At 44.5% G+C, this 13,649-nt stretch overlaps 1 protein-coding gene across 1 annotated transcript in view; it reads left to right on the top strand.

Moving 5' to 3' along the window:
* The first annotated feature begins 473 nt into the window (after positions 1-473).
* Positions 474-13,649, top strand: part of PDILT (protein disulfide isomerase like, testis expressed) — a 36,878-nt gene continuing 23,702 nt past the window's right edge. The window contains exon 1 of the mRNA XM_027098122.1: positions 474-675. Within this exon, the coding sequence (XP_026953923.1) occupies positions 474-675 (202 nt within the window). The remainder of the gene's footprint in view (positions 676-13,649) is intronic.

The raw sequence follows: 13,649 nt of genomic DNA, 5'->3' as shown, positions 1-13,649 counted from the left end.
TAGTGAGCTGCCCATCAAAAGAGGTATTCAAGCAGGAGCTGGAGGAGCATGAAGCAGAGGCTGTGATAGGGATTGGACCAGTCATCTCTGAGACCCAGAGGCTCACCCTGGGATTCTGGACTGGGTTTCATATCTGAAAAATTCTCACCTTGTGTCCGGGGAGCCAGTGGGCTTGAGTGGCTGGCATGTGATTTGGCTTTCTGCTGCTGCAAGTGGGACCGTGCTCCTCTGAACTAACCCTGCGCCGTTTCCGTGGGCCCTGAGGTTAATCTAACGCTTTGCCTCTCTGTTGCCAGCTTGCTTTGCTGAGCTGTGGGCACTGCTAGGGCGGGCAGTGGGACATGCTCAGGCTATGTTCTCCACATCAGGACTGACCTGGCAGGGAAGGAGATGGGGAGGGAGTGATGACATGGGGCCCCACCACCTGTGTTGATAAGGGTTCTTGTTCTTGTTCCTGTCCCTGCAGGACAGCAATGGAGCTGCTCTGGATGTCTCTGCTGCTGGTGGCCTCTTGTGTCGGCACTGTCCAGGGCTCACCAGAGGTGGACATCAAGGAAGCCAGCATCAACATGTCCCAGCCCTTGCACATCCTGGTGGAGAAAAACCTGATGGTGCTAACACCTGCCGGCCTGACCCAGATGCTGAATGAGACCCGCTTCTTGATGGTGCTCTTCCGTGAGTGTCCCTCACTCCTGGGCAGTGGGTGATGGGTGGGCTGAGACCTGCCCCCTTTCTCCTGGCAGCAAGAGGAGTTTTATTTATTTATTTATTTATTTTTGGCTGCACTAGGTCTTCGTTGCTGTGCGCGGACTTTAGTTGCGGCAAGCAGGGGTTACTCTTCGTTGTGGTGCGTGGGCTTCTCGTTGTGGTGGCTTCTCTTGTTGCAGGGCATGGGCTCTAGGCGCGCGGGCTTCAGTCATTGTGGCACGTGGACTCAGTAGTAGTGGCTCGGGGGCTCTAGAGCACAGTCTCAGTAGTTGTGGCGCATGGGCTTAGTTGCTCCATGGCAGGTGGGATCTTCCCGGACCAGGGCTTGAACCCGTGTCCCCTGCACTGGCAGGCGGATTCTTAACCACTGTGTCACCAGGGAAGTCCCCAGAGGAGTTTTAAATATTGCTAAACACATGAGAACACGTTTTAATAATAATTTAAAAAATAATATATATAATGTCATCCTCAATTTACAGATGAGAATACTGAGGTCCAGGGAAATTAAGCAATTTGCAAGATACTATGTTGCCACTCTTGTCTTGATTTGTATCTGGCTCCTCTGTCCCACTGAAGGCAAGAAGCCAGGATTTACCCTCAGGTGTCTTTACTATTCTGAACCTCAGTTTTCTCCTCTGTAAAATGGGCGTGAACATAAGGGCCACAATGGATGATTGTGAAGACTAAATAAGATCACGTGTTAAGTTGCTGGGACACAGTTATGGGCACGCTCTTGAGAAAGACTTTTAGATCATCACCTCTACTGTCTGAAGTTTGCATGCCCACGCTTATTCGTTAGGCTTTGCATCAGCCCGCATTTTGATAGAGAGAACAGACTTCTTTTTCCTGAGACGTTGGCACAGACCTGTCTGTGCCTTGGGACAGGGTTTTCCTAACAGTCACATAGTGAGCACTTACTGTGGGCCAGGCACTGTCCTTATAGCCCAGTAAATGTCATATAATCCTTACAATGACCCAGTGTGGCGCCACTATTTGTCTCCCTATTTTGGGACATTTCACAATTGAAATTGAATTTACATCTGCTCTTGAAAAAACAAAAGTTCTGGAAGCACTGGCTTACATTCCTGCAATGTGACAGTTGGCTGGAGCTGAATAACGATTTCCCGTTTTGATCAGAAAACATACTTGTCAGTTTCCCACATCCCTATCCAGCCAATCCCACACAGTCACACCCCTGCCTCACTCCTCTAGTATCTGAGTTTGTGTCCCCTGCCTGAAATTCAGGCCTCCCAGCTCCTTGCTCAATCTTTGTCTCTTCTCATTTGACATGTTCTCTCTGAGTGACGCCCCTTCAGTGGGGGAGTCGGGTAAGTGACAGTATCAGCAGCTCAGTTACCAGGGATCCCAGTGCTTCCTTACCTGGCTTGTGCAGCTACTTCATAGCAACATAGAACAAAAACATTCTTGTTGTGCCCTGAACCTTGGTAGTTCACAGAAGGGAAAATCTAATTGGGTCATTTTGCCTCCATCCAATGTGGAGCATGGCTGTTGTGTAAAGTTCCATCAAAATAGTTCCAAGCCTCTGACTTCCATCCAGCTCAGGCTGTTAATGGTTTGTTTCCTTCAAAGTGTCAGGATGCATGCCTAATTTTACTTCAAGCCCACGGAGCAAGACCTAGGAGAGATCCAGTTTGGGCCATTTTCTTTACATGAGCCTGTGAGCAGGACATGATTTCCACTTTGCTGAACTACTCCTCCAGCTGGTTCCCTGAATCCCTCATCCACAGCAAGACTTGGGCCACTACTTGAACATTTGTTTTATGGTTGCTTTCTCAGAAGAACTGAGAACTCTGCAGCTGCTGTACCTGCTGTGGATTATGAGTTAATGGTTTGCACAGGTCAGACATCTAAGCCATCTTCTCTTTTTTGCTGCAGGCTTAAACCCTGAATCCTAGACCCTCAGACCCTCAGAAGGATTTAGAGCCACATACTTTGCACGACACAACACACATCGCGACACTCATTTACCTTCCAGAATGGCACAGCAGGTCGCCAAGCCTGGATAACCTATCCTGTCCGTGTGAGAATGCAAGCTCTGCCCGTGACTACTCTGTTTATTTTTAATGAACTTATTTATTTGTTTTTATTTTTGGCTGTGTTGGGTTTTCATTGCTGCACGTGGGCTTTTTCTAGTTGCGGTGAGCGGGGGCTACTCTTCATTGCAGGGCGCGGGCTTCTCTTGTTGCGGAGCACGGGCTCTAGATGAGGGGCTTCGGTAGTTGTGGCTCGCAGGCTCTAGAGCGCAGGCTCAGTAGCTGTGGCACATGGGCTTAGCTGTTCCGTGGCATGTGGGATCTTCCCGGACCAGGGATCGAACCCATGTCTGCTGCATTGGCAGGCGGATTCTTAACCACTGTGCCACCAGGGAAGTCCTGACTACCGTGTTTTAATCAGGGCAGCAGGGCAAGTTCATGGCTCTTTGGGGCGTTAACTGTTGTCTTGTAACTTAGGGATTGGATTGACATCGAACCTGGGGCTACAAAGAAGCTAATCCATTTTATATACTTTAATTGCACTTGATCACAACCAATTTGAATAGTTTAAATTTAAAGCCTTCCCACCAGCAGGTATTTCAAAGCGGTGAACACCAGCAGAGATGCTGTCTAAAAGACACTCCAACTCATTTCATTTGAGTATTTGATGCCTTCAAATACACAGTTTAAATCAAAATGATTCTCAAAAGCTGGCAGACCCTTTCAAGTCACCTCTGGAAAAACGAATGACTTGGGGCAAGCATTATAAAAGCTTTTTTTTCCAGGAGTAAATGGCTTTTTACAAATAGGTCTTTCCAATATTGTCTCCGGGGAAATACTGCCCTGGTAACTCTCAAATCCTTAGCTGCTGCCCACTTTCTCATCTCTCCAAGGACCCCAGGCTCAAGAGCCAACACCCAGGGTGATCTTTGCTCTTGGATATCCCTCGCGCATCTCAATGCCACGCGTGTCCAAAATAGACCTCAGCATCTTTGATTTGCTCCAACGACAAGCTTCTGCTCACGTCCTGTCTTGACTGACAGCACTGTTATCCACATGATGTCAAAGTCAGAAATCCAAGATCATTCTTAACTCCTTTCTACTCTCGTCTCTAATCGTCACCAAATCCTGTTGAAACCACTTCCTGAAGCCCTCTGCAATCACTATTTCTCCCTATCCCCCTGCCATGGCCTTAGTTCTGGCCTCACCATTCCCCACCACGAACCACTGCAGCATCTTCTAGATGGTCTCCCTTCCCCCTCCAGTGCCGTCTCTACAGTGTACCCAGAGAAATTTTGTTTTCTAAAATGCAAATCTGATTGGGTCACTTCCTGATTAAAAACCCCCAAAGATTCTCTAAGTCCCCAAACTCCTTAACACGGCTAAAATGTCCTCTGCTTGACCTAACCAGGCCTCCTTCTCCACTCCACTTGAACTCTGTGCTCTGCACTCTGAGTGTGGCCACCAGGTAGGTCACACTGGCATTGGCCTCCTGGCCTTTACACTTGCAGTTCCCTCCACCTGTAGTGTTCTTCCTGAACTTCTTCACCTGGATTGTGAGGTTTAAGTTCATGGAATTGCTCTGTCAAGAGGCTGTGTCCACCTTACTCCCACCTAGGCCCTCCCACGCTCACTCAGCCCTCTGCACACTCCTTTTCATAGCATTTGCCACACTGTATTGAAAATGCTTTTTTTTTTTTTTTTTGCGGTACGCGGGCCTCTCACTGCCGTGGCCTCTCCAGTTGTGGAGCACAGGCTCCAGGCGCGCAGGCTCAGCGGCCATGGCTCACGGGCCCAGCCGCTCCGTGGCATGCGGGATCCTCCCGGACCGGGGCACGAACCCGTGTCCCCTGCATCGGCAGGCGGACTCTCAACCACTGCGCCACCAGGGAAGCCCTTATTCACCTCTTGATTGCTAACATCTGGGATTGTGCTTGGAGCATGGCAGGCCTGAGGAGATGCTGAATGAATAAATGAGCTTTCCTTTGGCCCACAACGTTCCCCATGAATGAGACAGGAGAAAAGGGAAGGCTACGTTTAGCAGAGAGAGGTCAAAATGAGACTTAACAAGAGCTGTTTCTGGGTTCATTAATTAGTAATTAGTAATCATCCCTAAAGCAGAGGTGGCAAGATTGTGCCCTGGGAGCAGGTTAGATGATGATGTAGATGGTGAATGAGAATGATAATGAGGACCACAGTGGTGATGATGGGGACGACCATTTATTGAGACCTGTATTCCAGCCACAGGGCTTGGTCTCATTGTCCCTGTCTTACATTTCAGAGCAGGTCTAACACTCAATCCATCTTAAACTGTGCTGATAATTGAGACATTTCATACATTCACTCAACATTTATTGAATACTTATTACATACCAGATATATTCTAGGCACTGAGTGGTGAACAAAGCAGACAGACATCTTGCTTTATGGAACTTTTATCCCAGAGAGGGGAGACTCAAGATAAACTGGTAAAGAAGTAAAAAAGGTAGCATATCTTCAGGGTAAAAGTACTATGGAGAAAAAGCAGAACTCTTAGGGAGTGCAAGGAGTGGGTGGAGGTATGGCTGTTGTTGTGGCCAGGGTGGCCAGGGAAGGCTTTCCTGAGAAGGTGACAACTGAACAAAGACCTGAAGGCAGTAAAGCAGCAACCTCCAGGAGAGCATTTCAGGCAGAGGGAGTAGCAAGTGCAAAGGCCCTGAGGTGGGAATCTGCAGGGTGGCTAAGCTGAGTCGTTGAAAAGTAGTGGGAAATAAGATCAGAAGAGTGAGGAGCAGAGTCTTTAGGGGCTTGTAGGTCACTGCAATGGTCAGAGAAATTTGTTGGCTGGCCCTTGAGGAACTAGAAGGGGTTGGAGACCACCCTGAAGTCCTTATCACTTGTGAGCACATCTGTACACTATAAATCACCCTATGGAATGGAGAGAGGGTTATTCTCAGAATCCTTTTCCATGCTTGATCTTGAACTTGTTCTAAAGTGGGGTTTCTCGTCCTCAGCACTATTGATATTTTGGCTGGCTAATGCCCCCCCCCCTTTTTTTAAACATCTTTATTGATGTATAATTGCTTTACAATGTTGTGTTAGTTTCTGCTGTATAACAAAGTGAATCAGCTATACGTATACGTATGTCCTCATATCCCCTGCCTCTTGCATCTCCCTCCCACCCTCCCTATCCCACCCCTCTAGGTGGTCACAAAACACCGAGCTGATCTCCCTATGCTATGCAGCTGCTTCCCACTAGCTATCTGTTTTACATTTGGTAGTGCATATATGTCAATGCTACTCTCTCACTTCGACCCAGCTTACCCTTCCCCCTCCCTGTGTCCTCAAGTCCATTCTCTACATCTGCGTCTTTATTCCTTTCCTGCCCCTAGGTTCATCAGAACCATTTTTTTTTTTTAGATTCCATATGTATGTGTTAGCATACAGTATTTGTTTTTCTCTTTCTGACTTACTTCACTCAGTATGACAGACTCTAGGTCCATCCACCTCACTACAGATAACTCACTTTCGTTTCTTTTTATGGCTGAGTAATATTCCATTGTATATATGTGCCACATCTTCTTTATCCATTCATCTGTTGATGGACACTTAGGTTGCTTCCAGGTCTACTGTAAATAGTGCTGCAATGAACATTGTGGTACATGACTCTTTTTGACTTATGGTTTTATCAGGGTATATGCCCAGTAGTGGGATTGCTGGGTCGTATGGTAGTTCTATTTTTAGTTATTTTAAGGAACCTCCATACTGTTCTCCATAGTGGCTGTATCGATTTACATTCCCATCAACAGTGCAAGAGTGTTCCCTTTTCTCCACACCCTCTCTAGCATTTATTGTTTGTAGATTTTTTGATAATGGCCATTCTGACCAGTGTGAGGTGATACCTCATTGTGGTTTTGATTTGCATTTCTCTAATGATTAATGATGTTGAGCATCCTTTCATGTGTTTGTTGGCAATCTGTATATCTTCTTTGGAGAAATGTCTATTTAGGTTGTCCGCCCATTTTTGGATTGGGTTGTTTGCTTTTTTGATATTGAGCTGCATGAGCTGCTTGTATATTTTAGAGATTAATCCTTTGTCAGTTGCTTCATTTGCAAATATTTTCTCCCACTGTGAGGGTTGTCTTTTCATCTTGTTTATGGTTTCCTTTGCTGTGCAAAAGCTTTTAAGTTTCATTAGGTCCCATTTGTTTATTTTGGTTTTTATTTCCATTTCTCTAGGAGGTGGGTTAAAAAGGATCTTGCTGTGATTTATGTCATAGAGTGTTCTGCCTATGTTTTCCTCTAAGAGTTTTATAGTGTCTGGCCTTACATTTAGGCCTTTAATCCATTTTGAGTTTATTTCTGTGTATGGTGTTAGGGAGTGTTCTAATTTCAGTCTTTTATATGTAGCTGTCCTGTTTTCCCAGCACCACTTATTGAAGAGGCTGTCTTTTCTCCATTGTATATTCTTGCCTCCTTTGTCAAAGATAAGGTGACCATATGTGCGTGGGTTTATCTGTATAGGAATGCAAGAGATTTCTGAGTATTAATTTTGTATCCTGCTACTTTACCTAATTCATTGATTACCTCTAGTAGTTTTCTGTAATCCTAAAGTAGCATCTTTAGGATTCTCTATGTATAGTATCATGTCATCTGCAAACAGTGACAGTTTTACTTCTTCTTTTCTGATTTGGATTCCTTTTACTTCTTTTTCTTCTCTGATTGCCACGGCTAGAACTTCCAAAACTATGTTGAATAATAGTGGTGAGGGTGGGCAACCTTGTCTTGTTCCCCATCTTACAGGAAATGGTTTCAGTTTTTCACCATTGAGAACCGATGTTGGCTGTAGGTTTGTCATATATAACCTTTATTATGTTGAGGTAGGTTCCCTCTGTGCCTACTTTCTGGAGAGTTTTTATCATAAATGGGTGTTGAATTTTGTTGAAAGCTTTTTTTACATCTATTGAGATGATCATAGGTTTTTTTTAAAATTTTTATTTATTTATTTTTATATTTATTTTAGGCTGTGTTGGGTCTTCGTTTCTGTGCGAGGGCTTTCTCTAGTTGCGGCAAGCGGGGGCCGCTCTTCATCGCGGTGCACGGGCCTCTCACTCTCGCGGCCTCTCTTGTTGTGGAGCACAGGCTCCAGACGCGCAGGCTCAGTAGTTGTGGCTCACGGGCCACGTGGGATCTTCCCAGACCAGGGCTCGAACCCGTGTCCCCTGCATTGGCAGGCGGATTCTTAACCACTCTGCCACCAGGGAAGCCCCTGATCATAGGTTTTTATCCTTCAGTTTGTTAATATGGTGTATCTCATTGATTGATTTGCATATATTGAAGAATTCTTGCATTCATCACAGTTTCACTTTCAGTGCTTGTGACTGGTCTTTTCATATTTTCTATTTCTTCCTGGTTCAGTCTTGGAAGGTTGTACTTTTCTAAGAATTTGTCCATTTCTTCCAAGTTGTCCATTTTATTGGCATAGAGTTGCTTGTTGTAATCTCTCATGATCCTTTGTATTTCTGCAGTGTCAGTTGTTACTTCTCCTTTTTCATTTCTAATTCTGTTGATCTGAGTCTTCTCCCTTTTTTTCTGGCTAATGGTTTATCAATTTTGTTTATCTTCTCAAAGAACCAGCTTTTAGTTTTATTGATCTTTACTATTATTTTCTTCATTTCTTTTTCATTTCTTTCTGATCTGATCTTTATGATTTCTTTCCTTCTGCTAACTTTGGGGATTTTTTGTTCTTCTTTCTCTAATTGCTTTAGGTGTAAGGTTAGGCTGTTTATTTGAGATGTTTCTTGTTTCTTGAGGTAGGATTGTATTGCTATAAACTTCCCTCTTAGAACTGCTTTTGCTGCATCCCATAGGTTTTGGGATGTTGTGTTTTCATTGTCGTTTATTTCTAGGTATTTTTTTATTTCTTCTTTGATTTCTTCAGTGATCTTTTGGTTATTTAGCAGCATATTGTTTAGCCTCTAAGTCTTTGTATCTTTTACAGTTTTTTCCCTGTAATTGATATCTAGTCTCACAGTGTTGTTGGAAAAGATACTTGATACGATTTCAATTTTCTTAAATTTACCGAGGCTTGATTTGTGACCCAAGATATGATCTATCCTGGAGAATGTTCCGTGAGCACTTGAGAAGAAAGTGTATTCTGTTGTTTTTGGATGGAATGTCCTATAAATATCAATGAAGTCCATCTTGTTTAACGTATCATTTAAAGCTTGTGTTTCCTTATTTATTTTTATTTTGGATGATCTGTCCATTGGTGAAGGTGGGGTGTTAAAGACCCCTATGATTACTGTGTTACTGTCGATTTCCCCTTTTATGGCTCTTAGCATTTGCCTTATGTATTGAGGTGCTCCTATGTTGGGTGCATAAATATTTACAATTGTTATATCTTCTTCTTGGATTGATCCCTTGATCATTATGTAGTGTCCTTCTTTGTCTCTTGTAATAGTCTTTATTTTAAAGTCTATTTTGTCTGATATGAGTATCGCTACTCCAGCTTTCTTTTGATTTCCATTTGCATGGAATATCTTTTTCCATCCCCTCACTTTCAGTCTGTATGTGTCCCTACGTCTGAAGTGGGTCTCTTCCAGACAGCATGTATATGGGTCTTGTTTTTGTATCCATTCAGCTAGTCTGTGTCTTTTGGTTGGAGCATTTAATCCATTTACATTTAAGGTAATTATTGATATGTATGTTCCTATCACCATTTTCTTAATTATTTTTGGTTTTTTTTTTTTTTGTAGGTCTTTTCTTTCTCTTGTGTTTCCTGCCTAGAGTAGTTTCTTTACCATTTGTTGTAAAGCTGGTTTGGTGGTGCTGAATTCTCTTAACTTTTGATGTCTGTAAAGGTTTTAATTTCTCCGTTGAATCTGAATGAGATCCTTGCTGGGTAGAGTAATCTTGATTGTAGGTCTTTCCCTTTCATCACTTTAAATATGTCCTGCCACTCCCTTTTGGCTTGCAGAGTTTCTGCTAAAGATCAGCTGTTAAACTTATGGTGATTCCCTTGTATGTTATTTGTTACTTTTCCCTTGCTTCTTTTAATATTTTTTCTTTGTATTTAATTTTTGATAGTTTGATTAATATGTGTCTTTGTGTGTTTCTCCTTGGATTTATCCTGTATGGGACTCTGCTTCCTGGACTTGATTGACTATTTCCTTTCCCATGTTAGGGAATTTTTCAACTATAATCTTTTCAAATATTTTCTCAGACCCTTTCTTTTTCTCTTCTTCTTCTGGGACCCCTATTATATGAATGTTGGTGCGTTTAATGTTGTCCCAGATGTCCCTGAGACTGTCCTCAATTCTTTTCATTATTTTTTCTTTATTCTGCTCTGTGGTAGTTATTTCCACTATTTTATCTTCCAGATCATTTATCCATTCTTCTGCCTCAGTTTTTCTGCTATTGATTCCTTCTAGTGAATTTTAAATTTCATTTATTGTGTTGTTCATCATTGTTCGTTTGCTCTTTAGTTCTTCTAGGTCCTTGTTAAACGTTTCTTGTATTTTCTCCATTCTATTTCCAGGATTTTGGATCATCTTTACTATCATTATTCTGAATTCTTTTTCAGGTAGACTGTCTATTTCCTCTTCATTTGTCTGGTCTGGTGGGGTTTTACCTTGCTCCTTCATCTGCTGCATGTTTCTCTGTCTTCTCATTTTGTTTAACTTACTGTGTTTAGGGTCTCCTTTTCACAGGCTGCAGGTTCGTAGTTCCCATTGTTTTTGTTGTCTGCCCCCAGTGGGTGAGGTTGGTTCAGTGGCTTGTGTAGGCTTCCTGGTAGAGGGGACTGGTGCCTGTGTTCTGGTGGCTGGGGCTAGATCTTGTCCTTCTGGTGGGCAGGGCGACACCTGGTGGTGTGTTTTGGGGTGTCTGTGAACTTAGTATGACTTTAGGCAGCTCTCTGCTAATGGGTGGGGTTGTGTTCCCATCTTGCTAGTTGTTTGTCATGGGGCGTCCAGCACTGGAGCTTGCTGGCTGTTGGGTGGAGCTGGGTCTTAGTGTTAAGACAGAGATCTCTGACAGAGCTCTCGCCTATTGATATTACATGAGGCTGTGAGGTCTCTGGTGGCCCAATGTCCTGGACTCGGCTCTCCCACCTCAGAGGCTCAGGCTTGACACCCGGCCGGAGCACCAAGACCCTGCCTGGCTGGCTAATTCTTTGCTCTGTGTGTGTGTGTGTGTGTGTGTGTGTGTGTGTGTGTGTGTGATGTGAGGAGGGTGTCCCTGCACTGTAGGGTATTTAGTAGCATCCCTTGCCTTTACTCACTAGATGCCAGTAGAATTCCAGATGTGACAACAAGTAATGTCTCCAGATATGGCCAAATGTGCCCTGTTGAGAACCACAGTCTAAAGACATGCAGACTCCAGCTCCCTGTGCTGGGAGCTAACCTCCAGTCCCTACACTCACAGCTCCCCCATCCATCAGTCCCTACCGTGACCCACATTGGCTGCTCAGAAAAGGGAGACTGGGGTCATCTACTAAAGACCCAGGCAAACATTGATCTAGGTCCATTAGCCATTAACACATTTACACACCAAGCAGACAGTCAGAGAGCCACTGACAACGCTAATGCGACCCTGGGTCCCATTTGTTTACCCCAAAACCCACGGGAGAGCCACACAATAGGCCTCAGCCTTGTGTTGGATGACTTGGTGCTGGTCACCATTGTCTTCCTTCCCCCAGAACCAGAAGATCTGCTGAAGATCCTGATATCTCCATAGGACTCTCCCTCCCCAGAGAGCATCTGGTCAGAGCAAGACCAAGGATTTCCCCCATGTCATCATAATAGTTAATGTTTATTGGGCACTTCTGTGCCAGAGCTTTGCTTACCTTGTCTTACTATGTAGGCTCATTCTAAGGTATGGGAGCTATTACCACCCCCATTCTATAGATGAGGAAACTGAAGTGCAGAGATGTTTAAAAAACACCTTGCCTGGACCACCGGTGCTGTAAGCCACCATAACTGTCTCTGTTTTATGAGACAACCTCAGGAATTCATGTTAATTGAGTACCCACTATATGCCAGAAGATGAACCTTAGGTGGAGTTAGAACCTGAGGAGGGCTATACCTATAGGAGCTCTCAGCCTCCCATCGAAAGTCTCCCTGCCTGTCCACTGTCCACTGGGCACTGCTTTGCCCAGGTTCCAATGAATGTACAGCTGAGTTGTGTCTCCATGCCTCATGAGACAGGCACCAAGACCTGAGGGGTGTATGCATCCATTTCACCTTTACACACTCAGGATTCAAGGCTCCAAAGCCCTAAAGGCAAATTTTAAAAAGACAGAAACTAGTAAATAGGACTGTAAATTATAAAGAGTGGATTTGGCTCTCCAGAGTCTATCTGCTTTGATGAGAACCACTCAGAGCAGGGGAGATGGGAAACCCACCCCTCCAGGAAAAAAGGAACATTTTTCAGACCAGCTTACCTATGAGGTCAGTTAGCGCATGGATCTCGGAGTCAGTCAGCCATGGAGCTGCCCTCAGCCTCATGCTTACTAGCTGTGAAACCTCTGGGCTTCCGTTTCCTTGTCTAACATTCCTCACCTGTAACAGCAGATGACTCATAGGGTTGTTCTGAGGATTCACCAAGATAATGCGTGTAACACGTAGCAAAGCACTTGGCATAGTAAGTGTTCAATAAACGTTGTTATCTTGTTATCATTACTACCATCATCATCACCATCATCATCCTTCTGGTTGCTCAGGTCAAAATGTCAGAGTCATCCTTGATTTCTTTCATTTACACTCCACCTCCAATCCGTCAGTAAATCCTGTCAACTCTTCCAAGATCCCTCTAGGCTCTGACCATTTCTCACCGCTTGCCTGGTTCAAGCCATTACTATCTCTCACCTGGATTATTACAGTGGCTCCAGCTATCTCCTTTTTTCTCTTTGGTCTAATCTCCATATAACATTCAGAACAATCCAGTAAAAGAGTAAGTCATCACATCTAACTCGGCTCCAAACCCTCCAGTAATTTCCACAACCCTCGGAGGAAAGGCCAAAGTTTATTCGGTGGTCTACACGGCCTGTGTCACCTGACCTCACCCCAGCTCACTCTGTTCCAGACCCAATGGATTTCTTGTCATCCCTCAAACATGTTGCACGTGCTCCCACCTCAGGGCCTTTGCACGTATGGCTCCTTTGTCTGGAACTCTCTCCCTCCTGTAAGCAAGCACACAGCTTGCTCCCTTATCTTCTTCAGTCTTTATTAAAACGTTCCTTCTCAGTGAGGCCTCCTTTCGCCTCTCTACTTAAACTCCATTCCCCGACACTCCCAACTTCCACCTCTGCTTCTTTTTTCTCCGTAGCACTTAGCATCTAGCATAGAATATAGTCTGCTTCTTTATTTTGTTTATTTTCTGCCTTCTCCAATGAGAGCAGTGATTTTTATCAATCTGTTTGTTGTTAAGTCCCCAATACCTAAAACATTTCCTGGCACATGGAAGATTCTAAAAAAGATTTGTCAGATGAATGAGTGAATGAATCCCATTACCGTTACTGTTAGGTCCCATCCATCCAGCTCTCAGATCCCAGCTGTCACAACCTCTATCTCTCACTTCCATTTTGGACACTGAAGACCACTGGGCTGTGTGTGGAACCTCAAAAACTCCACTGTTTAGACAAGTGTTTCCCTTGCCCCAAGCTCGTACCCTTAGAAACTCTGATTTGGATGCTCTGTCAGTTAGCAGCCCTGAGCCAGGCACTGCCGACTCCACGAGGGAGGCAGAGGAGAAGCCTGCAGGCCGGAGTGGCTGGCAACAGGCCAGCACCTGCTGGTGGTGATTGATGGGGGTATCGAAGGCGAGGATGGTGACAAAGCAGGCCGTGGAAAGGCATCGATCTACAAGAGAGGCAAAAATTCCCACTTCCTGTCCATTGATTGGGAGTTTAATGAAAACGATCTTTCACTTTCGGGTTCCATCACTGGAGCAGGTGTGCTGACTGGC

Source organism: Aethalodelphis obliquidens, unplaced genomic scaffold (assembly GCF_003676395.1).
Source record: "Aethalodelphis obliquidens isolate GAN/ISIS:26980383/991018 unplaced genomic scaffold, ASM367639v1 scaffold120, whole genome shotgun sequence".
Classification (NCBI taxonomy): domain Eukaryota; kingdom Metazoa; phylum Chordata; class Mammalia; order Artiodactyla; family Delphinidae; genus Aethalodelphis; species Aethalodelphis obliquidens.
This window is presented reverse-complemented; position numbering and strand designations above follow the sequence as displayed.